We start from the raw sequence: 26,876 nt of genomic DNA, 5'->3' as shown, positions 1-26,876 counted from the left end.
GCAAACGAATGCCAAGAATGGTCTGTGACTCAAATGACCAGTTAAAGACAAATACTCGTGGCTAGACTCATGGCTGCAGCAAACATTGACTCATTGAGGTTAAGGGGGCCGGCAGACTGGCCTTTCCACCTCCATGAGACTGTAACTTGAAAACGTCGATTTGCCACATCAATAACATCAGAAAACGCAATATGAGGTCAGCATCTGGTCTGAGGGCAATTGCTACATTCAGGAGGTGGTGGCAGTATAAGGAGGAGGAATGAAGAAGGCCAACACGTGTCATCCAGATTCCAGTTCAGGACCTAGGTATACAAATAACCAAGACGACTCCATTCCTGCCTTCAAAATGGCAAATTACTCACGTAATCGAGAGAGAGGGTGGGGTGTAAAGGACACATAACCACTGAATTTCATAGCAACGTGATAATGCTAGATTATGTGACCCTTTTCAACCCTGCATCCCTAAACAAAGGACTGTGCCTCGCAAATATGTGCTCAGTAAATACTTGCTGAATGGATAAAACGGAGTTGCATAGGCACAGAGAGGGCAACTGTGACATACTGGAGTTGTAAAAAGCTTCAAAGAGGAGGTACTATTTGAGCTGTTTTGAAGGATGAATTTAATCCCCAGGTGAAAGAGGAATAAAAGCATCTCTGAATTTACCTCTCTTCCAAGAAATATGTACTCGAACTTTTTTTTATCCTGGATCCAGAGCAGCAAAGCCTACCCTGCGTAGAGGGGGTTTATCACCACAATCAAGCATCAAATGGGCCTGGGGGCAACTGTGAGAAGTTCACTTGAAATGTGCAAACTCACCTCCACTGTAAAAATCTGCCTCTGCATAAGTTATATGGAAACTATACATCTTTTCAAAACTTTCATGACCCAGTTTTTTCCTGGAGCAATTTTCCTCTTTTGTTCTTCAAGATGGCCATAACAGACGTTACAGCGTGGGCGGTAAGCGGGAGAATAAATAAGGTGGTAAGTCCACTGGAGTATGTGCATGGGTCCAGGGAAGCCCCTGGTTCAGCGATGAGAGTAGTGTCTGACCTAAGGGAATATGCAAACACCCTAAGATGTAATCAGCTTAAGTACTTTGGTAGTTTACTCTAGCAAAGCCTCTTCTATAGCTTACGTTCCAGTTCATGGATCTAAAGAGGTCCCGCTGGGATTCAGGGAGGAGAGCGTTAATCTCCGCGAAATTTTTTTCCGTCACCAGAAAGTCACACCCTTTCAAGACGTCTACTAGTTCACTCTCGCGAGAGTATGAAAAAAGTCGTGCTTTTTATTAACCCCGCCCCCAGCCCTATTAGTTGCCAAGCAACGATGTAACCAACCTCCACAGTGCTGGGAAACTTGCGAGCTTGTGATCTTTCTCCTTCACAGTTCCAACCTTCTTCAGGAGCTAGCGACAGCGATTCCGATTTGAGCCCCGCCCCCTGGAGCCTGCGGGCGCTCGATTGGTGGACGATTCTCTCCAGGTGAGGGCCAACGCGGGAGTGGGCGGAGCCAGGCAGGGGCACGTGATTCGCCGGAGACTGGTGTGCCGGACCCCGGCCACCGTGTCTGCTCCTGGCTGTCGCGTTACCGGGTAGGTGCTGGGGCCACAGCCCGGAGAGGTCTTAGGAGGGATCCTAGGGTGAGCGACGGTTGTACAGCACCTTGAAGGGGTTAGGCGGGCGAGAGAAGGGGGGCTGCGTGCACCCTGATGAGGTGCGGGAAGATGAAGCCTAGCTGTTTCGGGGAAGTGCGGGCCCCCGGGCATCGCCCGGAGTGCGGACGTTTAGGGGCCCAGAGCCGCAGCTGGCGTGTGAGTTAGAGGATTTGTGTGGTCAGTGGAATAACAGTGCAAGGTCCTTGAAGCGGTAGGACTTTCCTTCCTCACGAGTCCCTTGTCTGGGTTTGCGCAGTGAACTCGGGGCTCTCCCACCCCCGTTCGAGTCAGGACTTACCCCTTATTCTGCAAGTGACCTTGGAGAAGTTATTTACCACCTCTTTGCTCCCCAGTGTTTCTTCCGTAGACTGCTTGCTAGGAGATAGATGGAGAGAGGGTGCGGACAAGGGCTTGAGAGTAAGAACACCAGAGGAGAAATAGTGACGTGCTAGGGCTGTCCCCGGGTCCAGCTACAGTTTTTCCTTCAGGGAACATGTATGAGATTTTCCCACTTATTTTTTTTTTTTTCAGAACTGAATTCTACCATTGGACTGCAATTACTTTATGATAGTGAACTTGATCTATTCGCAACCCATCCCACCCCCAGCTGCTGCCACTACTCTCCCCAGATTCTTAAATTGGAATCTGAAGTCAGGAAGGAACTTGGATAAGCCACTTAGTTAGATAAATGTCAGTTTTTCAATCTGTAAAATGGGGAGAAGTAATAATGGTAGCAAAATCTGTTTTATTATGGGATTATTGGAAGGATTGAAGAAGATAATGCATGTGAATGTAAACTCCTAAGTCAGCATTATAGATCAGGGTTCTGGTGCAACTCTTCACAGATAAGGAAACAGAGGGCTAGGGACATTCATGACTTATCCTAGGGCATGTAGCTATTAACTGGGAGAAGGAGGGCTGGACTTGACCCTTGGCCCAGGGTTTTTCCACTTATACCTCACTGATCCTCTTTTGAGTGTTTTGAGGGATATTTCCTTCCTTCCCTTCCTTACATCCCCTTTGTCCCTTCCAGACGTCCCCTGAAGAGCTGCCATGTCTGGGAATTCTGCCCCTTCCTCAGAACAGAACAACAACAACTATGAAACCAAAACAAATCTCCGAATGTCAGAGAAGAAATGTTGTGAGTGTTGGGAAAGAGGAGGGGCTGCTGTCTCCCAGGATTTTATCTTGAGAATATTGTTGTAATTCTAGACTTTGCTGCTTGGTGGGAGTGAGAAATAGTTCTTCGACATGGGAATTTAAAACAAAGTCAACCGGGGGAATTTCCTTTCTGAAACAAGTAGACTCAGTGAAATGTCTGTCCTTGGGGCTAGACTGCTGGTGTAGCCCAGCATTTTCTTCCTGCTTTCTTTAACTGAATCTCTGTCTCCCCCACCCTGGGGGAATCTGCACAGTTGATTGATGCTGAAAGTTAGAGCCAGTATTATTGTACATGCAGTGAGTAAGGCTGAGTGGCAGGGTGCAGGAATTCCTTGGGGTTGCTACTGTTAAGTTTCCCTTTATCTCTTGGGCTAAGTTTTGTGAGGGTGCTGCTCACAGCAGAAATTGCAGGTAGGAACCAGTAGCTTATTTCTACAGGCCTAAGGGGAATCGGCCCTGATATTTCACTTCTCGCCATGTCTTGGGCACCTTACTTTCTCACAGGTTTAGTCTTTACACTCTGCAAACTATTTTCCCTGCAGGTTCATTGCTCTGGGGATGGGTTTCACAGGAGCATTTCCATGCCCATCTTTTAGACAGAGACAGCAGGTGGGTTTGCAGAGAGATGAAGTGTTCTTTCCTGTCCCCATGCATCTGCATGCCTAAGCATCCTTATAGACTGCAAGACTGCAGAGCCCAGGCCAAAAGGTCCTGAGCAGTTGGTCCCTAGATGTTTTGGGGAACCTCTAGGAAAGCTAACTCTTGTTAGCTTCCAGGTTCCTCTGGAACCCTATCAGTCAGTTCTTCTCACTTCAGTGGTTATATATATCAGCAGGTGGAAACAGCCAACCAGCATGAGACCTGGAATCATCTCATGTTTCAAGCTTTCCCCAGAGTCTCAACTTTGATGTCATGCCCTTGTCAGTCTCATGATTAATGATGATCATCTCTTTTCACCTAGCACTGATGAGGCTTGTTGGGGTTTGGGCTGCAGCAGAGGCAGGTTGTTTGGGTGTGATACTGGGGTTGGTGCACCTCTATGATTAGGGTCTTCTTTGTCTGCCAGGGCAGGAAGCCAGGTACTGAGGGCAAACACCCTGTGGAAGATAACTAGTATAGCATGACGTTTGAGTGCAGCCTCTGAAGTCAGACTGCCTGGGTTCAAATCTTGGTTTTACTACTTCATAACTGTGTGCTTTTTTTTTTTTTTAAAGGAAAAGCAATTTCCCTACAATTCCAATTTGCTATAGGGTTGTTTTTTAAAAAAATTTGTTTATTTTATTTTTATTTTTGGCTGTGTTGGGTCTTCGTTTCTGTGTGAGGGCTTTCTCTAGTTGCGGCGAGCGGGGGCCACTCTGCATCGCCGTGCGCGGGCCTCTCACTATCGTGGCCTCTCTTGTTGCGGAGCACAGGCTCCAGACGTGCAGGCTCAGTAGTTGTGGCTCACGGGCCCAGTTGCTCCGTGGCATGTGGGATCTTCCCAGACCAGGGCTCGAACCCGTGTCCCCTGCATTGGCAGGCAGATTCTCAACCACTGCGCCACCAGGGAAGCCTAACTGTGTGCTTTTAACCAAGTTGCTTTTCTGCCCCATGCCCCGTTTACTTTTTGATAAAATGGGGTTACTAATAGTATCTTTCCCCAGAGTGATGTGAGAATTGAATGAGTAAATACAGGACAGCTCCTAGAAGAGTACTGGGCATGTGGCTAAACTGTGTTATTTTTCACTGGTATGACTCTATTTGCATGTTGTGTTTGTTCCTGAAACATTATATATAGGTTGAATTATAGTCTAAACGCTGTGAGCTGGGAGCTCACTTTTTAAAAGAGCCCTGTGAAGAATTATATTTTCAGTAAAAAAATGTTTTCTCCTCTTGTGTGACAGTATGGTAACCCCGATTTGGGGGTATGGAATGCACACTTTAAAGAGAGGTGCCCTCGTGCTACTAGGACACTTGAGCCCAACAAGAGCAGAGAGCAGGTGGTGGTGTTTGGGGGTCAGGGGGAGTTGATAACTGTGGGAGTCTCTGACCCTGTACAATGCTCAGTGTCAGTCCTTCTAGTTCTGCTTTCTTCTCCATGGGACTCTCCTACCTGCCTTCCTAACTTTTTTTGCCTTTTTTTTTTTGCCTCGAGGGCTTTTGATTAGTCAAAGAAGCAGTAATCCCAGGTCTCTTTCCTTCCTCTAGACTCTAATTCCTGATCTCTCCTTTCCAAGTTCTACCCTCTTCTCCCCCACTGGAGGTGTCTGGGTTATCCTGAAGCCACCATCATTCATTTACCCCCCTCTCTTCTCCTTTCGTGGTTGGACTGTGAGACTGTGACAGTCTATGAGAGTATGTGTTAGTTTATTTCCCTTCTTTCTGTTATTTGCCTGTATCTTGGAACACGCTTCTTGGGCTGCTTAGTGTTCACACCCAGCAGTGGCTTTATTAATAGCTTACCCGTTATCCCATTGCTGTTAATTATACCTGTTGTTGGCTGACTTTGACTCTGGGAAGTGCCTGAACTCAAGGGCTGAAGAATGTCTTTAGGGAGCCAGAACCTCAAAAGGAGCAGTACTGGAATTTCAGCTGCTCCAGGGATGGGGGAGAAGGGGAGGTGGTGCTGGCTGAGGTGCCCTTAAGGTGCTCAGATGACTGGTTTCAGGGCTCAGTGAAAGCAGGAATTAGGGGTAGCAGGGAAGGTCTACATGCTTTTCCTTCTTTGTTTCTTTTATTCTTTGATATTTTGAATAGGTCTGGAACAGACAAGTCCCTGTATGAACCTTCTCCTAATTATAAAAGCAATACGTGTTCATGAAAAATTCACACAATACAGAAAGAAAGTAAAAAGCAAGAAAATCTCACCATTTCTCCTGTCCCTGTTATGTTTGATTCTTTCCAAAATCTTATTCTGGTGTATCCTATTAATGGAAATAGGTCCACACTGTACATATTTTGTTCTACCACTCCCCTCCCACACACTTTTTTTAAACTATATTCTGGACATTTTTTTCATGTCGATAAGTTCAAATTTACTTCATTCTGCATGGTATTGCCTTGTGTGGATATGCCAGCCTCTCCCTGATGGACATTTACATTGTTTCCAATTTTCCGCCATCACAAACAATGCTGTAGTGAGCATCCTTGCATATACACCTTTCCCTGTTTGTGCCAGCAGCTTTCCCTACAGAAATAACAGGAGGAAAGATAGACACCTTTGAAACATTGATCAGCATCCCTCAAAAGTTCTATATTGTTAGCTGTTTTTAATATTTCAAAGCACGTGATAGAAATTGGGCATTAAACTATAGCTTCGACGGTTAACTAAAACATTAACTTTCTTAGCGTTTGGCTGCAGAACTTCGATATGTTATGCTTATCAGTCAAATGGCAGGACATAATTGGCAGTTTTATGACTTCTGATGAATAAAAAGAAGATACTACTAATGAAGCACACTTTAAAGGGTAGCATATTTCAAAATACTGGGGCTGTTTAGAACAAAAAGTGGAAGATGACTTGGTCATGAGAAAGCCGGGAACCATTGGCCTTCTAGACCACCCTTCAGGTTTAGATTAGAGAGCAGAGTTATGCTGGCCACATGGCTCCCTTTTGTCAGGTGCTGACAAGAGCTGGTTACTAGGACTGATTGGGCAGTCATGAAACCAGGAGTCTGGGCAGAGCCCTGACCTTGACTTTCTATTGAGGGACTGTGGGCCAAGCTCTTCCCTTTTCTGGGCTTGAGGTTTTCTGTCCACAGAAGGGAAGTTATCACACCTTCGTTGCCTCGAAGTGTGTTCATGAAGGGAAAATAAGTTTAAGATTGAGAAAGTGAGTTCAGCCTTGTGTAAAGAAGGTAGAAGAGAATTTCAGGATTGAAACAGCTTTCCATTATTTGTCAAGGGGTAAGTTACATTGTCTCCAAAATTAATCAGCATAAAGTGTCTACTGTTCAAATTAAGGTGGTGATGGCTTTGTTTTTTAACAGGCAGAACAGAATGTACCTAGTTTTGCCCATGTGGCAATTTGAGATAGGAAGTGTGGTTTAGTTTTGTCCTTCGGAAATCGAGCAGCGCTGGTTGCAGCAGGTGTGTGTGGGTGTGTTGTGGGCAGAAGTGGGAGGTATGGTGCTGGGGGCCACCGTGGGGAGCCCTTGGTGGCCTGTGTTTTCTTTTGTCCTTAGAACTCTCTGTCCAGTTTGGTAAACATGGAGCAGCTGGTTCCCTGGTCAGCCTCAGAGCGTCTCCCAAGTATCAGTTCATTTTCAGCTTCAGGGAGGATAACAGGACCTTTGGGAGAAGTGCCTAATGGGCTGGAAGGTGTGGACCAAGCAGTACTAGAAGTGCAGGTAATGAGCCAAGCCATGGTGATTGAGAAGAGTGCAGTGCTGGGCTGGAGAAAGTGAAGACTCAGGAGGATTTCACTCCTGAAACCTGAGGCAGCTGATCTGTCTGTTAGGGGTCAGAGATCAGGCATTAACATCAGCCGAGGCTGCAGCATGGCGTTTGCTTGTCTTTGTGCTCCCTGTTTGGACAGAGATGAAAATCACTTCTGTTGCTCATTGCCTACCTTGGACGGTCTCCTGCTCCGGCCCAGGAATTTTCCATGTGCCTAGTAGGTAAAGGACTAAAAGCCAACCCCTCTGACCCCAAGTCTGGGCATCCACCCCTCCTTCACCACCAGGGCGCTGTTTGGCTTCTGGGTACTTCTTGCCAAACACCCCCAGGAAACTCTCTTCCTTCCGAGGTCTGTTCTCTACCCACACCCCTCTGCCCACTTCTCCACTGAGATCTTTTTACATTCCCTTCTCAAAAAATAAAGGATGACGTTCCCATCCAAGTACCCCAGTTTTGCTGAATTGTTTCTTAGCCTGACAGGGTCACCTTGTCCCAGGGAAGAGGAGCAGCAACTACTTGTGGGGCACCTTCTGGAAAGCAGTGCTGGGAAGACGAAGGCGAAAGTGGTTCTTTCCCATCTGCACACAGGGCCTCCCTCCTTTCCCATCTGAGCCCTCCCAGGTGACCTCAGTGTGGGTCTTGGCCCCAGGAACGTGGCTGGCAGCTTGCAGGGCACTCTCCCACCCCTCCGCCGTGGCAGGATGCGCAGGAAGGAGCCAGCCCCTGTGAGCAAGCTGATGAGGAATCAGAGGCTCTTTTCATGGAGAAAAGCTGCCAAGGAAGCACAAGATCAGGATTCTAGGGCCAGCCCTTCCCGTGACTCATTGTGTGTCCTTAGGCAAGTCACCTGGCCTCTGAGCATCTAGTTTGCCCCCAGCTGCCCAGTGAGACCTGTCTCTGTAAATGAGCATTCCTGAAATCAATTGTTTTCTAAAGAAGGGCGGACCAATGGCTATTCCTGCTTTTTAAACTGTCTTGCTTTTACTTGGGCCTTTGAGGCAGGCTGGCTGGGATGCCCTTGTGGGCCAGCTTTACCACGAAGCTTCCTGAGGTCTAGTCAGAACCCGTGTCAGGTAGGCGTTGACACCGTCTAAGTGGTTTAGAAGTTCTGGCTTAAACTAGTGGCCTGAGCACAAAGGCCAAAACAGGTTAAGGCCAGGCTCTTTTTTCGGTGCGCAAGCTCTTGCCTGTGGCTCTGAAGGGATAGATGGGATCCTCAGGATAGAAACTCTGTTGGATCTGTTATAGGAGCTGGCTCAGTGCTGCACTGGTAGAATCTCCAGGCCCGAGACTTTCCTTCATGGCTGTATCACTCCCGTGTCACTAGATACTCTCATGCTAAGGAAGATGCTATGGTTACTGTCTTTCTAATCCTGGCCACTTTTTTTTTCTCTTTCCATCTTGTGCACCTCTGTGAAGACTTTGGACAAGTGGGAAAGACATGTCTTAGTTTGGGTACTTTCTGGAAGTCTACATGACCCTTTGACTGTCTTTTAGGAGGGTTTACCCGGTATCTCCTCGGTTTGCCTTTCCAGTCCTCCTGGACCCTGGCCTCATTGAGGTGTATGAGGATCAAACCAGATTCTGAGCATGAAGTCCCAGCCCCGCGCACAAACCTTACTTGACCCGTCTTTATTTAGTTTTGTTCTGTTCCATTTCCCTCTAGCGTGGGCATCCTACATGACCAACTCCCCAACCCTCATTGTTATGATTGGCTTACCAGCCCGGGGCAAAACCTACGTGTCCAAGAAACTCACACGCTACCTCAACTGGATTGGGGTGCCCACCAAAGGTAGGTGCAAACATGCATTCCTTGGGAAAGGAAGTGATCAGTTCCTGGGCCTCACAGGCCTCTGGGAGACTTACTCTCCCTGGCATTAAGGTTACAGGGTGCTCCTGGCAGCAATGGTGGTTGCTTCCTGGTTTACTGGATTTATTCCCTGTCCATACACTTGTTCCTCCTGGCCTGGCTGAATTGGCCTAGTTTGGGGGCAATGCCTTTGATAGGAGTATTAAGAATTAAATGAGTATAGAGCTTTACATTTCCAAAGCCCTTACATCTACATTATCTAGCAGTATCCATGTGGAATAGCCAAAATGGCTGAGGAAATTGAAAGTCAGACAGTTTAAGACTTGTCCAAATTCTAGTAAGTCAGAACTTGAACTTAACCTGATTCTTAATCTGGTGTTGTTTCCAACATACCATGGTGCTTTTTTCATCCCCTTGGCCACTCTGACATTAGACCAAGAAGTCCCCTTTGGGACATCGTATTGTTTCACTGCTGAAGGGTATGGGTGTCTTCTGCAGTGTTTAATCTTGGGGTGTATCGGCGTCAAGCGGTCAAGTCCTATAAGTCCTATGACTTCTTCCGGCATGACAACGAGGAGGCCATGAAGATACGCAAGTGAGTCTTCTAGGCCTGACTGCCAGGCCAGCTCTTTCTTGGCCGTCATGAGACTGGATGTGATGGGGCTTGGTTTTCCTTTCAGTAAATATCTTGTGGGGATTTTAAGTGGAAGTTATCTGCTGGGCAGCTCACCATGGGCTTGGGTGGGTAGAACAGGGCTCGGAAAGTTGCGTGTGTGCTCGTAGGCTAAGCCTCCAGAGGGGTAAGACACGTGCATGGGACAGGGGAAGAGGAAAGATATAGGATGGTAGAAAAATCTCAATGGGCAAGTTGAAAGGTCTAATTAGGGAAAATTTTTGATCAGTGGGGAAACTGAACAGGAAGGGGCGTGATCCCTGTGGCACCCCTGCCGTTCATGTCTCTGGCTGTGCCCGAGCTTGGCCCCGGCCCAGTCCTCTGGCTGATTCCTCTGTTCTCTTGGCAGACAGTGTGCTCTGGTGGCGCTGGAGGATGTGAAGGCGTATCTCACGGAGGACAGTGGGCAGATTGCGGTAAGCCTCACCTGCCGCCTCCCCCGTCTCCCCCCTTTCAGCAGCCTGGCTGCACCGCCCCACCTTGGGTCGCCTTGGTGGGATTTCATTTCTCGGTCCCCGTTCATCTGTCTTGTGGGCTCTCTTCCCAGGTGTTTGATGCTACCAATACCACTCGAGAGAGGAGGGCCTTGATTTTGAACTTTGCCGAGGAGAATTCCTTCAAGGTAGAATCTGCCTCCAAGCTGGAGGAGGAGGGGTGAGTGGAGGTGGGGAGTTAGGAGGGATATGCAGATCTGTTTGACTCTGGTGGGTGAGGACAGGATTGGACATCTGATTCTCTCCTCTTGGTGAGTCACCGCCAGTCCTTGAGTGTTTTCTTTCAGGTCCTTTCTCAGCTCCTTAGCCTGTATGTATGAGGCCCTGGGGATGTGGTAAGAGCTATTTTTAAATGAAGAGGCCTTGAAGGCCACTTTCATGAAAGAAAATCCCAGGGGATGTGGTGGCTCTGGTGGAGCAGATATGAGCGTGTGCTCTTAATTAACAGCCTGGCCATTACTGACTCATTGATCACTGCCTTCTCTCCCTGGCCAGGTGTTCTTTGTGGAATCCGTCTGCGATGATCCCGATGTCATTGCTGCCAACATCCTGGTAGGTGACATCCCCTCACACCACCACCTCTTTATGCCTTGTGTGTGTGTTGGTGGAGGTGGGGTGGGGAGTCAACCCGCTAATGAAAGAGAGAAATAGACATGTTTAACAACACAGGGTGATCTTTTCGATCTGCCAGAACACCGTTTTGTACTTCCACACTCTTCCCTTGGGAAAAGAAAGAGGCTTTGAGGAAGAAAGTAAGAATTAGCTGTTGAACAGAGGCCAAACTTAAACTGTAGGAGCCCTGGCCCTGTGTTCTGGGTATTAGCTAGATGTTGAGACCTAGGTGTGTTCTTAGAATAGATCAGACTCTTCATTATCTGTGAGGGCCACCTTATAGGAAGGTCATCTGCCCACCACTTGTCTAATATTGAGGTTAGCATTCTATGCACTGAGCACCTCGTGCTGTGTGTGGTCACAGCTTATGCCCGTGCCCATCTGATGGCTGTGCTGGGCTGTGCCGAGTGGATATGCATGCACTGTGTCATGGTGGTGCTCTCCCAGCAGTGTGGGAACTTGCTGAAGAGGTGTCTGGTCTGAGTCAGCTGTGTATCAGATCAAGCACCCTATTCTCATTGCCCTTGGGGAGAAATTGAATCCCATTCTGTTTTCCCAGGAAGGTACATAAAAGGATTGGGGCCCAAGAACTGCTTCAGCTGCGTGACCGCCTCTGTCCTTCAGCCAAGGGCAGGCACATGACTCCCCAGTTGTCCTTCCCTTCTTGGTTGCCAGGGTCACAGGACAGGGAGGGGTTGCTCAGTGAATGGGGATTGCCAATGCTCCATTGAAAGGCCACTTCTATGGCCTTCCTTTTCTTTATTTAGCAGTGGCTGTTTGGCAGGAGGGCTGTTAAGGGCAGACCTCTGACTAGGCCCTGCTCTCCCTGTGATTCCAGGAGGTAAAGGTGTCGAGCCCTGACTACCCTGAAAGGAACAGGGAGAATGTGATGGAGGACTTCCTAAAGAGAATTGAGTGCTACAAAGTCACCTATCAACCCCTTGACCCAGACAACTATGACAAGTAAGGTTTAAGGCCAAGGTTTGAAGGGCCTGAGGCAGGGGTCTCATTTGAGAAAAGAGCCTTTCTCCCCTCGTCCCTAGACTTCCCTCTGACAATCCAGACCTCTGTTTACATCATTCCAGGGAAACGAGGTATGGATTTGTGGCCTCTAGGCAGATTGAATCTTATACCTGAACACTGGAGTGGTTTTTATCCTGAGTTCTTCTGGTCTATCCTCTAGAGCATGATTTCTCAACCTTAGCATGACTGACATTTTGAACTGGATAGTTCTGTGCTGTGGGGCTGTCTTGTGCTCTGTAGCTGTCTTTAGCAGCATCCCTGACCTGTGCCCACTAGATACCAGTAGCACTCCCAAGCTGTGACAACCAGAAAGGTTTCCAGACTTTGCCAAATGTCCCCTGGGGAGCAAAATCACCCCCTGTTGAGAACCACTGCTCTAGATCAGTAGTTTTGAATTAGGGTGTTGTAGGACACCCCTTAGAGGTGTGTCATCAGTTTTTGATCAATTTTTAAAGTTTATTGTGTGTGTGTATAGGTATATATATGTATAAAAATATATAGTAATACATATGAATATATGTGCATATATTCCATATGTAAAATAACATAATATGTAAATTTATTTTGCATAAAACAATATATTGTACGTGTGTATGCATATATAAATATATATATTTAAGTGGTTTTTTAGATATTACTTACTATGGCAGTGCCTATCAGCCGTGTGGCATAGAACACAGGTTAACTTGATGTGTGTGAACGAAAAGAGCCGTAGCAAGATGCCAGGACCATGCTGAAGAATGACATGTGCACAGGGAGACCTGTGAGAAGGTGGCCTTTGAAAAAGCATGCAGTCAGTACAGCTCTAGTCAGATAAGAATACAGCCCTGAAGCCAAGCAAATGGCAAGACAGTGTGCATAGCCACTGTTAAATTGCTTCAGTGGTCTGCTTCATCTTTCGAGTCTTTCAGTTCCTTCAAGTATGTTGCCCACAATGTTAGTGTTTGGAGGTGTTTCTTAATACAGAAGTTGAAAACCACTGCCCTAGATATGGCATAATAGTATATTCTTCATTTAGCCCGAAGTCCTACATAGAAAAATATTGTAGAAGAATGTGTGTGTGTGTGTGTGTGTGTGTGTGTGTGTGTGTGTGTGTGTGTATAAATGTTACCTCTGGTGGTAGGGTTATGGGTAATTTTTATTTACATCATTCTTTCTTAAAAAAATTTTTTTTGGAATAAACACTTATTATTTTTATAGTGAGAACAATTCCATGATGGCCACAAAGCAAACAGTCTATGTGAGTGCCTTTGAGAGAAACTTGATTTATGTAGATGGGGGGGAACGCACAGAGACCTCTGTCTATGGTTCTGCACCCCCCTCCTCGCCCCTCCCCGCTGGCCGATGCCATACTCTGACTCCGTCTTGACTGCCTCAGGTGGGCGCTGTGCTTCTCAACAAACTTCAGGGTTAGCAAAATCTTCAGGTCATCTAGTCTAGCCCCTGAGGGGAAGCCTGAATTCTGTTTATCTAACTTAGCTACAGTGCCTGGCACAGTGTAGGCACTGAGGAAATGGTACTGCCTGACGAGAAGTTCAGGAAAGTTTACTGCATCTTGGTTCTGAGGAGCGCTCCATCTCTTTCCATTTGGTTCCTTACATCTGGGTCGGGGTGTGGCAGGAGAGGCAGAAGAGCTGCTGGGAGCCTGCAAGTAACTATACAGATCCTTTCCCCTCCTCCTGTTATCCTCAGATTTTCATACCCAGGGGATTTTTTTTTTTTTTTTTTTTTTCCTGCTCTGTTCCAGGGATCTTTCTTTCATCAAGGTGATAAACGTGGGCCAGCGATTTCTAGTGAACAAAGTCCAGGACTACATCCAGAGCAAGATCGTCTACTACCTCATGAATATCCATGTCCATCCTCGCACCATTTACCTTTGCCGGCACGGAGAGAGCGAGTTCAATCTCTTGGGGAAGATTGGGGGTGACTCAGGCCTCTCGGTGCGGGGAAAACAGGTGAGTAGTTAGCCAGCAGGCTGGATTTCTCAGGCTTAGAGTTAGAAGGGCATGGTGGATGTCATCTCTTTGATCCCCTTACTTCTTACTGAATCCTATTGGGGTTTAGGCTGTGGTTTCAGATAGTCAATCAAGTAAAGAGACATTTTCTCGTTCACTGATTCTAGCTCTGCATTGAAGGGTGCGTAACTTGGAACCATTTCTGCTGTGATCATTCAGCCATCACATATTTATTGGGCTCAACTTGTATGCTCAGCATGGTACAGGGTGCTCTGGTTAAAGTTCATTTCCTCTTGGGTTTATTATAACTATGTAGCACCTTTCAGAGTTTGACTGGGGTCATGCACATTGTCCTTTTTAGGCTGAGTTAACGGTCCTCTGTGTGTGTGTGTGTGTGTGTGTGTGTGTGTCTGTGTGTGTCTATGTGTGTCTGTGTCTGTATTTCCTTTCTTTCTTTCTTTTTTTTTGGCTGTGCCACGCGCGGCTTGCAGGATCTTAGTTCCCCTGACCAGGGATCGAACCCGCATCCCCTGCAGTGGAGGCGTGGAGGCCTAACCACTGATCAACAGGGAATTCCCTGTGTGTGTGTTTTCTTTTAAAATTTTTATTTCACACCCCAGTTTGCCCAGGCTCTAAGGAAGTTTCTGGAGGAACAGGAGATAGCAGACCTCAAAGTGTGGACAAGTCAGTTGAAGAGGACTATCCAGACCGCTGAATCTCTGGGGGTGACCTATGAGCAGTGGAAGATTCTGAATGAGATTGATGCTGTGAGTAGGAAGCTCTGATGGCTAAAAAGCCAGTAAGGGTCTCCTATTCAGGCAGGAACTCTCAGAAGTCACCATGTGGGCCGTTCATCTAGAAAACTAGAACCACCAAGTAGAGACTTTGAGGAAGCTGAATCTATGGCCAGTTTAGGGAATAAGGGGGAACAATGCACCCCCAATCAGGGCTTCCTGCCTGCTTGACACACCTGTGCCAATGATGGGACCTGAACCAATTTTTGACCTAGCCCCTGGCACCTGGAGAGAGTGAAGCTCCATTTGGCTCCTTCATATATTTCCCTCCTAGGAAAAAGAGATAGCTGACAACTCACTTCTTTAATTTCTGCTTAGGCCACCTGGTCAGCTACTCTGGAAAAGTCCTTTCCAATTTGTTCTTGGCTTTCTGTGTCCTTGAACGCAAAAGTAGGCATTTCTTTTTCTTTCCTTCCTCTGTACCCTTTTATGCCTTCTACAAGAATTCCCTAGTGCCTTCAGCTTCCCCTCCTTCCCTGCTTCCTGTTCCTTTTATCCTGCTGACTTTTCTTGACCTCTCAGTTCCCCACAGCAGTAGGAGAAAGCGGCAGCTTAAGCTAGAGAGGCGGCCCCCTCTCCCAGTGGCCCTCGCCCTGCTAGTCGGTCAGTTGCAGTGCATGAAGGGGGCTAGGCCAGTACCTGGCACGAATAACTAATATCCTTCACGGCCGCCTTTTCATTTGGGGGGCTGTGTGGGTCCAGTTCGCCTCTTCCAGCCGTGTGGCTCCTGCAGGGCGTGTGCGAGGAGATGACTTATGCGGAGATAAAGGAGCAGTACCCAGACGAGTTTGCGCTTCGAGATGAAGAGAAATATCTGTATCGATATCCTGGAGGGGAGGTGAGATTTCCCTCACGAGGGGTGACTGCCCCACCCTTTGCCAGGGGCTTAGCTTTAATTTTGGGGAAGGACTGAATGTGAGTTTGGGGACCGAGAAAGGGTACTTAAGGCATCATTTAGTTTCTCTTCCTACCTTTGGGGCCTGCCGTGTTTAATTCAGCTCTGGCAGTCGGCAGTCCGTATGCCTCATTGATTTGTTAAGATCTCCAGAGAAAGGGTAACAAGATAGCCTCTGTTGCTGAGTATATTTTAGAATCAGCATGGTCTTTTTTAACTTCTTTTTTTTTCATTCCACCCCCACCCAAGCAGGTATAGGACCCAAGTAAATATATGGGATATGAATGATTTTCCTCTCATCTGCGGTGTTTAAGGCTGCTTGCTGGTCCAAGTGGCTTCATAGTCTAGGGGTGTGAGGCAAAGGTAAATAAAACAAAACAACAGGGGTCTAGGAAATCCCTAGGAGCCTTTGTTGCCTTACACTCTTGCCTATTCTGTCGAGAGAAAAACAACCCCACAGGCTGCATTCAGATTTTCTCTTCTTGACCCGCAATTTTCTCGGTCTGAACATTGCTCTTGAAAAGTCTGAATATTCTCAAGAGATAGCAGGGCTGCGGGTGGTTAGCAGGCGACACGAAGGCGCCAAACCTCCAGGAGGAAAGCCAGCTGGGGAGAAAGGAGAAGCGGCCTCTTAACTCTGGACCCAGCCACCGACTTGGCTGCCAGCTTGCGCCTCCTACCAGCCCGCCCCACTTCCCCCACAGTCGTACCAGGACCTGGTGCAGCGGCTGGAGCCTGTCATCATGGAGCTGGAGCGTCAGGGCAACGTCCTCGTCATCTCCCACCAGGCTGTCATGCGCTGCCTCCTGGCCTACTTCTTGGACAAGGGTGCAGGTGCCATTGGAGGGAAGGGCCGGGGACACATCCACAGGGAGGGGGCTGGACTTGGGGTGGCACCAGGATCCCTGGCAACGAGACCTCCCCCTCTTCCACTCAAATCAGAGTACATTCTTCAGGCAGCAGTGTGGGGCTCCCAGCAGCCACTGGGCCACCTACTTGCTGAATTTACTCTGCTGGTGCAAAAACCCCCAGTGGACAGCAGCTGCTGCTTGAGCTCTTGGTCCTGCCTGGCTAAAGGGGCAGCACTGCGTTAACACTCCTGGCTAAAGGGGCAGCATCCTGGTTGAACGTTCCCGGCTTGTTACTTGGGCTACTCGGAGGGTGATAATCTTAGAAGCATCTTCATCCTTTGGATTCAGGGTAGACGGTTTCTGGGGAGAGCAATAAGGAAGTGCTGCTGTCTTCTCTGATACTCCCCTCCCTTCCCTTCCTGATCTACCTGAGCTGCTGGGAAGCCTGCAGGCTGACCTTTGGTGTACCCACGATGCCCCAGTCTTCCCTCCTGTGGGACCCTGGCTGCGGCACTTACTCTTGTTTTGCCTGCAGGGAAGGCTCTAAAGTGGGCTTTTTTCCTTTCTTAGCCGCTAAGTAGCTTGGGTGTCTTCCTTGGAGGCTATGTTGATAATTGTCTGTGGGGTTAGAGGAGGAGATGTCTAACTCCAGGTCAGGGTAAAGAAAACTCAGGAGCGCCTTAGATGCTCTCTTCCACTAACTTGACCTTGCTTCATAATACTGAGACTTCCTCTACCTGGTCTTTCTGCTTTCAGATGAGCTACCGTACCTGAGGTGCCCTCTCCATACCATCTTCAAACTTACTCCTGTGGCCTACGGTAACTATGAGCCTAGGAGCTGGGCAGGAGGTGGGGATAGAGGAAGGTCAGGATTTTTGAATTTTCTCTGAAGTTTGCCTAGAAGTTCGACTTCCTCACCTGTATATACCAGGGAAGTTCCATCAGTGCCTTCCATTTTTAAAGGGATGTATGTATGTATTTGGGAATATATATGTTCTTTTATTACCATACTGAAACTAAGGAATTTTTCTTTGAGCTTTTTTCCTGAAGCCCTCTCCACTTTCCTCTGTTTTCTCAGGGTGCAAAGTGGAAACAATTAAACTTAACGTGGAGGCTGTGAACACTCACCGTGACAAGCCAACTGTAAGTATTTTCCCACGGATGACATGCTGGTTCCCCATCACTTCGAGTCTTTGAACCTTTGACACCGAGAGACTGGGTTTCTTTTATGTACAAAAGGAAAACCGATCCAGAACTCATGTCCCATGTAGTTTGCTTACTTCCAAAAAGAAGAGATGTTGGAATTACTATTTTTTAAAATCAGTATCTCTTTCCTGAGTCTTAACCTTGCAGATTGGCTCTTGGAAATACAATGAACTATGGAAAGTGTTTGGCAGAAGTGAAATGCAAATCTTCCCCCCAGAAAGCACTCCCTTTAGAAAGCAGGATCCAGAGGTGCCTGTAAGCTGGGGTCAGGAGGTATAGGGTTGTTCCTAGGTCTGTCCTGGTAATCTGTGTGATCTTAAATAACCCCCTTCCTTTCTTTGAGCCTCTTTCCTGCTTTGAAGTATGGTGCTCAAGGAGCTTCTACCCCTACAACCTTTAGTCTCCCGGGGCTGGGGGACCAGGCCGTGGCCCACGTCTTAGGAGAGACCCCATCTGCAGAGGAGCAGGAGTGCAGGAGGCTGCTGTGGTTTATGAGTGAGCTTTTGGCTTGGCTTTCATTTGTGTGGTGTCCCTCGTTTCCAATCAGAACAACTTCCCCAAGAACCAAACCCCTGTAAGGATGAGAAGGAACAGCTTTACGCCTCTGTCCAGTTCGAATACAGTAAGGCGTCCAAGAAATTACAGTGTTGGGAGCCGGCCCCTCAAGCCCCTCAGCCCTCTCCGTGCCCTGGACATGCAAGAAGGGGCCGACCAGCCGAAGACCCAAGTCAGCATTCCGGTGGTGTAACCGTGTGTCTCCCTCCCGTCCTGGCCTCCTGCCCTTGTCACTAATCACCAAGGAGTCATTTAACTTCCAACTCCCACCCCCACCCCCCGCCCCAGCCCCACACCATGGGTCTTAGCAGAGAATGTGAGGTCATGTGTTTCCAGACCAACCTTAGCTAGTGTAGGGTGTGAGACATCTCCCCGCCCAGGGGCAAGCTGGCGAGTTGGGTGTTTTAGGACAGGTCCTCAGTTGGGGGTGTCTGGAGGAGGAGGGAAAAGGGATCCACTCTCCTGGGGTGATTGGCAGAGCTGGGGCTGAGGCTTAGCTGTGGTTCCTGTCTGTCCACGGTGTCTAAACTCACTAATGTCCTTGTGTTGGTAAAGTGGGGGCAGGGTGGAGGGGGACACAGAAGCCCATTTCCCTTCCACCTTTGTCTCTTCCAGGTGTGCTTTACTCACAGTCCTGACCTGCCTGCTTTCTTCCCCCTCTCATGTCCCCTTTGGATTGCCCAGTGTGATGCATGGCGTTGTTGTGTGTCTGTCTAGGAGGGAAGGGGCGGTGGGTGGGAGAGAAGTCTGGCCTCCGTTGATGTTCTCTGCAGTGGGCCTAGATGGATCTGGACTGGGGGAGCCTTTCTTTTCCCTTCTCCCTGCCTCTCAAGCCAGGTCCTATAAGGGTCAGCCCAGGCTACAGAACATCCACAGAAGCTCTGGAGCCTGCAGGTAGACATAGGATGAGAGTTCTTGCCTCCTTTCATGAGAAACAATCCTAAAGTCTTCAATACCCTGGGGGAAGCTGGCTTTCAGTCTGTGTGAAATATCTTGGTTTGTACTTTTCAGACATAGGTCTCTGGGCTGCAGAGGGGTGAGGTCTCTGGGCTGCGGAGGGGTAAGGTTTCGGAGAGTAGGCTGGCCTCTAGCTCTTACAGGCCTCTTGGAGGAGTGTCATACATTTTCTCCAGTGGCTCCTGGCTTCTTTGCCAACTACAGGAACTTTCCTGCCAAAGCCAGTGACCTCCGGGACTGTTCAGAAGGACAGAGTTAGATTCAGGAGTCACCACTGAGGTTTGAATTGCTCAAGGGAAAGGCAGAGAAGAGTTCACTAGAGCTGCTAGTGAACTAGTAATTTTCAACACATTCTAGTAATTCTCAACACATTCTCCTTTTTAAGTTAAAAAAGTTTTTGCGTGAGCAGTTTTTTTCCCCAGATATTGGGAAAGCCTGGTGATAAATTAAATCCCCCTCACTAGGGTATTATTTTATCTCATCTTGATGTCCAGAGTAGTCTTGGAATCCTGTGGGGTCTAGCTCTTGACTGTTTACGCATTTACTTGTGTCATTTTATTTTTTCTGTAAGATTAAATAGGAAATGTTTAGAGTAGGGATTCTTAGCCCCTTGGTGGCCCACGATGGCATACCTCCCCCAATTTTGTATACAAAATATATGAATATACGTATGTGCATTTTTCTGAGAGGCAAGTCTAGAGTTCTCATGAGATTTTTAAAAGAGAGAGAGGACCCCGCACCTTAAAGTTATCAATCTGTCTCTTAGAGGTGACCAGTGAGAGCAAGTTAGCTATTTGCCAGGGATGTTTTTGTTTGGTAATAGGAGACCTTTTGTTGTGCTTCTCATCTAGGAGTCTTCATTAGAATCCCCTATAGAACTTTTGAAACATGCACATGCCTGTGTCCACTCTAGGCTTAATTCTGACTCATTCTCTGGGATTACGGTCTGGGCATGCATGTGTTTAAATAGCTTCTCTGATGATTCTGAATCATAGTCCAGGTTAGAACTCTATTTTATGTTGTTGGGTGGAGAAACAGTAGTTCCTTGGACCAAGCGTCAACCTGGGAATTCTGAATTCCTCATGGTTTTGAAAGGACAGTTCCCTGGAGTTAGATGTGTGAGCAGATCACAGTATTGAATGAAGTTACCCCCTCATTGTTACTTCAGGAAGCAACCTGTTCCGGCTTTAACACTTTACATTGCAGGGTGATGTGGAACAAATCACTATGTCATATAAACGTCCTATGATAATAGCTGAGAATTTTAAGCACCCTGGAGAGAGGTACTGAGATAAAACTTGTGGGATGATAAAGGTTATCATCACAGGCAGCTGGCTTGTGACCTTGAGTCCTTTATTGCTGCATCCTGAGTAGGACATCACAGCCAATTTCAAAGGCCACTTGCCTAGATTCTGCTCGAAATTGCCTTCCAGACATAAGGTAACTTCCTATTCCTGTTTAGCCATTATATAATGTGTACCTAGTGTCCATGTTTGTGGGGCTTTGGGCTGGGTGGAGTGGTGGTGGGAGAAGGAGACACCGAAGCAGGAGAAAAAGTCCTTGCCCTGAAAAAGGTTATTTTAGAGAAAGAGCATATAATTTATAATAAATGAACATTTGTGAAAGAGCAACACATTGAGTCAGTAAATGTGGATGTCCAAATGGAGTAGAGATTCCTTCTGACTTTTCTCTTGTCCTACATGTATGAGACTAAAAGGGTTGGGAGTGGGAATGTCCCCCAGAATGATGTGTTCTAGGAGGTGTGTGTGGCACTTTTACAAGGTTGTCTTGTCTAGCTTTGCTTAGCTGGTGGCATCTTTAGCCCAAATGGACATTCAGTCTTTTCTCTTGCTGTGAGGTGAGAGTGATTCAGAACTAATGCATGAGAAGGAGCATTTTGATCCAAGTTGTGACTTTGGGCTGTATGTACTCCTAGCGAGAAGAGAATTCTCTAACAAACTAGCATTGTATTACCTTGTTATAAACCCCTGCATTAGACACAGGGCACTGGGCTGTTCATTTGGGCTCTCAGCCTGCTGATATTTTGCCATTCTCCCCACGTGTTAGTTTGCTTCCCCAAGAAGAGGAGCATGAGGTGGTCTTATTATTCTCAGATTGGACATGAGAAATTAGAACTTGACAACAGCAAGGATTTCAGCGTTGTTTGGTTTTTAGAGCAAGATCCCTCCAGAGAAGTTTCAGCAGAAAGGAGTCAGGAGAGCATAGAATAGAATAGAGCTCTCATTCCACATTTTAGAGAAGTCCTGTTCCCTATCTTTTCTTTCCTGTCCTCCTCTCCCCTTCTTATTTGAGTGTGTGTTGGTAGTATATACACGTTACTCTGATTATATGTCTATCACAAATGCTAGTAAGAAAGGATGAACTCCAGAGTACCTTTTGCTGAGGCTTTCAGCTGTGTTATGGGAGAAATAGGTGAAGGCTTTAGCATTTAATCTACTGGTAGAAAATTAGGAAAGGAAAAATCACTGTATTATCTTTGATAATCAATGATTATCTTTTTCCTGCTTTAAAACTAAATGAGGAATTCCATGACAGATATGAAGAGGAATCTAAAGCAGATTTAGACAACTAGCTTCTTTTCCTATCTCTTAATCCTTAAATTGGAATTTGGCTCATATTTCTTATCTGTATTGTTTTTGCTCTTGTTTTGGTAAGGAGATTGTTTTGCATTCAGTTGGAAAGTAGAATAAGAAAATCTGTTAAAATCACGCATTGTGCCAGGGGTCTGCCCCATATCCTTAACTCTGGTTTTTGATTTTTTGTGTTTTTTTGTCCATCCCCCACCCGCTCACTAACTCCCAAGCAGTTAGGGTTAGGAGCACAAGATATTTGTATCCTAGACTGAACGGTTGAGTGTTTCCTGTGAGGATCTGGGTGTTCCTCTTTGCAACCCACATTTGATCTTTAGAGACACTGGCATTTTGAAGAAACATGATACAGCTGTTTGGAAATAAATCCATCTTATGGTGTATCTGTGAGTAGAAGATCTGAGTACCAGAGAAACTCACTGATGCTTGGGGTAGCCAAAGGACAAGGGGAATAAGTGCCTAATAATTGAGGGAACTCTATCTGGGTTGTATAGTCTTACGCACATTCCATTGTCTTTGTTAAGCCCAGAGGCCATGTTGTGTTTGTTTTCCAGAAATTTGATAACTTTACATAGGTTTTCCGGTATACATTTTGACTTGTGTTTTAAAATATTTTAATTTGAATTAAATAATTTTATTGGAATTAAATATTTTAATTTTAATTTGATTCACAATTGAATCAGGTTGCAACATTGGCAGGATTGATCTCTGACTTCCGATCGAGGTGACACAGACATCAGAAGTATGTCCAGGAATTTAATTTAGACTCATCATGTCTAGAACACTGTATCTAGAAGTATCTATATGCTGACTGCCTGACAGACTGTGGTAGGGTCCGCATGCTGCCTGACAGATTCTGGTAGGGTCCCTATGCTGAGTAACCAACAGGCTCTACTAAGATCTGTAAGCTGACAAGTCTGACTGTTTTCTAATTGTACCAGTTGACACTGTATGCATGTTACTACAATTCTCTGTCTATTGTACATGTCCTACAAAGAAAGGAAGTAACCACTCCACATGTTTTCTTTAGGGGGAAGTTCTATACACTATGATTTTTAATAGATACTTCTTTTAGAGTAGCAGCCAAATTCTAATCATTTTGTAGAAAATGAAGTTTGAACATCACTTGTAAGTTATTTTGTAAACTCAGCTAAGGAAATGCCTGCTCAGAGCCTGACACTGTTACCTCTACTTGAAGTCATCCTATCCATTCCCCCATTTCTGGGCAGGACTTCCACCTTCTGAACTTTCTGTGTCCTCAGCTTCCCTGGTATGGGCTGTAGCATTCCATTGGATAATGATGCTGTTTTTAGTCCGCTACCCATTTGCCTCTTAATTATAATATAATCAATAAAAATGCAAAGGAAATTTTGGCAAAAGTATTCTTTTCAGTAAGGCTTTCACTGGGGATCCATGACCAATTTTTACCTACTCAGTGTTTTTTATATCTGAATTGCTTGTGTACATTTTTTTTTTCTTGTGTTGAAGTAACAAAATCAATTCATTCTGATATGGTGATAGTTTTGCTGTGGCAAAAGCAAAGGACTTGTCACCAGCTGTGCCCTTTGGAAGGATTGGGAGTGGGCTCAGCACCACTGGGTTAAATGGAATGGACTGAGTTGGGAACCGAAGCAATAGAGCTATCCTGCATGTTTCCTAGGCACAGCTGTGTTGAAAGAAGGAATGTTAATCCTTAGCAGCATTCTAATTTAATCTGGTGACATTGATGTCAAAATATGGCACTCAGATCCACATAAGGTATATAACTGTATTTGAAATGTGTTTTTGTGTGTGTGTGTGTAGAATGGGTAAATAAAATCGTTGAGTAACTTGAATCTATCAGAAGGCTTCTGGGTTTTTTGTTTTGTATTTTGGGTTGTGTTCTCCACCACTCCCCCACCCCCAAAACTTTGCCTCAGGTTGCTTGGCGACTGAGCCTCAGACCAGCAAAAGCCAGACCACCGAGTGACTGGAGTCCTTGGTGGAGGCGTGGCTCTCTTGCACCACCTTCTGGGGAAGATGGGAAGGACATTATAGAAGGCACCTGAACTTAGTCGTGTGTACTTTTTGGCGCCTCTACAAGAATTAAGAAAAAATTACCTTTGACCACACTGTGCTCTGACTCACACTGGCAACGTGGAACTCATTATTTATTGTGGAAAAAAAAAAAACCTTTGGCGATCCCTTAGAATTAGTGGACTGTTCCTTCTAAAATACTACCTTCCTGTTTCTAAAGAGATTACAGCTGGTGAGGTAAAATGGCATTTAACTGCTTCTGGGATAGGAAAAACAGGTGGGATTGTGTCACTATTCTCATGCCTTATTTATTCCTTGTTACCTTAACAAGGACCAGGAGCTCATTAGACCTGCAGGCTCTTGGGCCCCATCCCAGGCCTGCTGAATCAGACTCTTCATTTTAACTGGATGACGAGGCAATTCAGATGCACATTTAACATTTGAGAAACACTGTTCTGGGGGAAGAATTTCTCACAAGGTCAAAGGTTGGATCCCAGTTTATGGGAGGAAGTTGACTTCTGCTCTGATGACTGGTTTCAGGATGGACTGGGTTAACTACAGCGGTAGGGACCCTCCTCAGAAGCCAAGTAGCCCCTGCCCGCAGTATCGTTTTTTTGGCCTGGTCTTTTGGCTGATGTAGCCTAAATACCCTCCTTTTACCACGGGGCTCCCTACTGCTTCTGCCTCCTATCTTGGATATGTAGCTTAGCTCCAGGTCTGAAAGGAGTGCTTGGTCCAACATGGTCACAAGGTCGGTTCCTCAGGGAAGGAAGCTCAGGACTAGGCCATTAGAGTTCGTCTGACTCCCGAGGGTAGAGGGGCGTGTGCTAGCCCACCGATGTGTTCACGCACGTGTGCGGATGTGGGGATGTGAGCCGCGGGGAGCACTGGAAGGGTGGGTGAGGGGTTCTGCTCAACTTCCTTCATTAGTCATTTGGCGGCGGTGTAATGGCTTTATTTCTCTTCCTCTCTGGCTCCTAGGCGGAGACCTCGCTGGCTGTGCATAGGCTCTCCTCTCCGGCCTCCCCCACATTGCTCTCCTGATGATGTGAAGGCTGAGGCCAGACCTCTCCGGGAGACTGGCCTACTGAAAAACTTGGCATGTCAGCTCCAAAGGGGCTTGAGCAGGAAGTTCAGTGGGGATTGGACATTCGGGGCCACCCAAATGAGCCCTGAAAAAGCTGCACCACATTTCTTCCCCTCATGCCTAATGGGAATATCAGTTACACTGAAAAACTTGACTTCCCTGTGCCTCAAAACATTTCACAGCCTGAACCAATTTCGTTTTGATCATCTCTTTGTTAGGTTTGGCCCAAGTTGGTCAATCCTGTTCCATTTTGGCATTTAACATCTGACCTGTGACTGTATCCCTAGCTGGCTTTCTTTGCCTAATGTGCAAATGTACCTCTTCAGATTTAATTGTTTCCAAGTGAGAGGGCTGAACTCCAGCAAACCATTTCTGTGCTGTAAGAGCTGGTCTCTACATCCACTCCAAGTGCGCAGGCTAGGGTACAATATGCATAGGTTTGCGGTCACTTTTTTGTCACATTGGAAACGAGACAAATTCACCAGGTGAATGGAGGGTATCTGAGAAATTCAGTCCCTAAAACGTCTCTTCTGCGGTGACGGAAGAGCGGCATCAGTAGCAACCTTTTTGTTTAGAGAAGTTTTTCTTGTTTCAGGCCCCTTGAAGGCAGGATCTGACTACAAGACTCCACAAAATATGTACCTTTCTTCTGAGTTCTCTTTTGTAGCTACTGTATTTTCTACCTGATACTGTGTGCCTCTCAAAGCTGAAGAGGGCTGACGTCATCCTCTCTGGTGGTTGGAAATGAGGGCTGGAGAGAAAAGTAGGGTGCCATTTGGATCACATGAAGAAGTAAAAGAAGTTTCCTTGGGAATCGACTCTCCCAAGGAGTTCTTTTGGTTTCAGAACAGGTGCAGGGAGACATGCCCTTCTGTGGGGTCTGCTACCGTGATACGGTCTCTGAGAAAGCTGTGGTTATGACTTCAAGAGCATCTGGTCTTCTAATCCCTTCCTCTTAGCTAATTGTCACTATTGTGGTCTACTGGTCTCTCATGTAGAACCTTGGGGGAATGGGATGGGGGGGAACCAAGCCCTCAATGCATTAATCATGTGGTTTCCCTTAAAGATAAACCAGGTAATTACTCCTTAGATCAGTGATTGTCAAATATACAAATATGTCCCTGCAGATGCGATTTTAATATGTCACTGCTCTTGAAGGAAGGCATGGAAGCTCCCAAGGATACTGTATCTTACAAGCAAAATCCTTTTTTTTTTTTTTTAAAGAATAGTAAGTTATTAACTTTTTAAATTTTTTTCCCGTTTTCATTCAGATGCCCACTTGCTGGTCAAGAGGGTGAGTAGCAAGAAGAGCAGTGCAATGCAATTTTCCCGAATGGTTCTTTTATACTGTGGATGATACAGGACCCTGTTACCTAAGATGTGATGCGCTGGGCTGCTGGCAGTTCAGCAACCAGCAACTAGGAGCTTATTTTAAGTGCACAAAGCTGCCTTCAGAAAGTCTCCTACCCTGCTCTGTAGCAGGTAATTTTCATCTAGCTGCTCATAGCATGTTGTACTGTAATGATTTTGTTCTTGTGATGCAGGTTTCTTTCTGCATCTAAATACACTGTCTTTTGATGATCTGATAAATGTTTTTATTTAGTTATTTATTCATCCATGTAAGGTATTTTTAAGTCCCCATATTAATATCTGCATGTATTTAATCAGAATGTAAGGTAATTTGTGTTGTCAGGTTTTGTTTGGTAGAAATTTAGGTATTTTGAGTATTTAAGTTTAAAGTCCATAGTATTACCTTAAATTAAAATTTCAGAATGTAGGTACCCATCTTCTGTAAAAGGATAATAACTATGTGAAGGCACAGTGGATTTCTTTTGAATACTTTTTTTTTCATTGATTTTTATTATAAGTATAAACCAAGAGATACATTTCTCTGGAGAAAAGTTTACTTCCTGGATAAATAAGATCATGCTAAAATTTGTGAATAATATGTATTGCTTTTGTAATAAGAAATATAATAAAAGTTATTTTTAATTAAAAAGTGCAGCTAATTTTTAAAATCACACACAAAAGAAGGTAATATTTGGTACATTATACATACACAATAGTAACACCATGCAAAATATATTTGACGCTAGCTAGCTTCTTTAAAATGATTCTCAAATTATTAGATTGTGTATATATTAAC

The 26,876-nt window shown here is 46.1% G+C and overlaps 1 protein-coding gene across 17 annotated transcripts; it reads left to right on the top strand.

Annotated features, from left to right (window-relative positions):
• The first annotated feature begins 852 nt into the window (after nucleotides 1-852).
• On the top strand, nucleotides 853-26,876 carry PFKFB2 (6-phosphofructo-2-kinase/fructose-2,6-biphosphatase 2). 17 transcript variants are annotated; one of them, XM_082340690.1, is made up of 17 exons: nucleotides 853-982; nucleotides 1,388-1,482; nucleotides 2,689-2,796; nucleotides 8,860-8,985; nucleotides 9,502-9,598; nucleotides 10,026-10,092; nucleotides 10,224-10,298; nucleotides 10,666-10,722; nucleotides 11,621-11,745; nucleotides 13,553-13,760; nucleotides 14,381-14,527; nucleotides 15,288-15,392; nucleotides 16,154-16,283; nucleotides 17,057-17,119; nucleotides 17,379-17,443; nucleotides 18,054-18,245; nucleotides 24,625-26,874. In XM_082340690.1, exons 3-17 carry the CDS (start codon nucleotides 2,709-2,711, stop codon nucleotides 24,685-24,687), a joined length of 1,608 nt encoding a protein of 535 aa, XP_082196816.1. In that variant the 5' UTR covers nucleotides 853-982; nucleotides 1,388-1,482; nucleotides 2,689-2,708; the 3' UTR covers nucleotides 24,688-26,874. The 17 variants fall into 17 exon arrangements, 15 of the variants coding, with proteins under 15 accessions (XP_082196816.1, XP_082196819.1, XP_082196808.1 ...); XR_014231288.1 differs by lacking the exon at nucleotides 853-982 and adding an exon at nucleotides 23,288-23,385 and having other exon boundaries at nucleotides 1,470-1,592; nucleotides 24,625-26,875; XR_014231287.1 differs by lacking the exons at nucleotides 853-982; nucleotides 18,054-18,245 and adding an exon at nucleotides 23,288-23,385 and having other exon boundaries at nucleotides 1,470-1,592; nucleotides 24,625-26,875.

Source organism: Balaenoptera borealis (assembly GCF_965194805.1).
Source record: "Balaenoptera borealis genome assembly, chromosome: 1".
Taxonomy (NCBI): Eukaryota; Metazoa; Chordata; class Mammalia; order Artiodactyla; family Balaenopteridae; genus Balaenoptera; species Balaenoptera borealis.
The sequence above is the reverse complement of the archived record's forward strand: the minus strand, read 5'-3'. Positions and strand labels throughout refer to the sequence as shown.

Coding starts and splice junctions, on each gene's coding strand:
- PFKFB2 (XM_082340690.1), top strand. CDS start 2,709: ATGTCTGGGAATTCTGCCCCTTCCTCAGAACAGAACAACAACAACTAT. Junction 10,299..10,665: donor CCGAGGAGAATTCCTTCAAG/GTAGAATCTGCC, acceptor CTCCCTGGCCAG/GTGTTCTTTGTGGAATCCGT. Junction 14,528..15,287: donor TTCTGAATGAGATTGATGCT/GTGAGTAGGAAG, acceptor TGGCTCCTGCAG/GGCGTGTGCGAGGAGATGAC.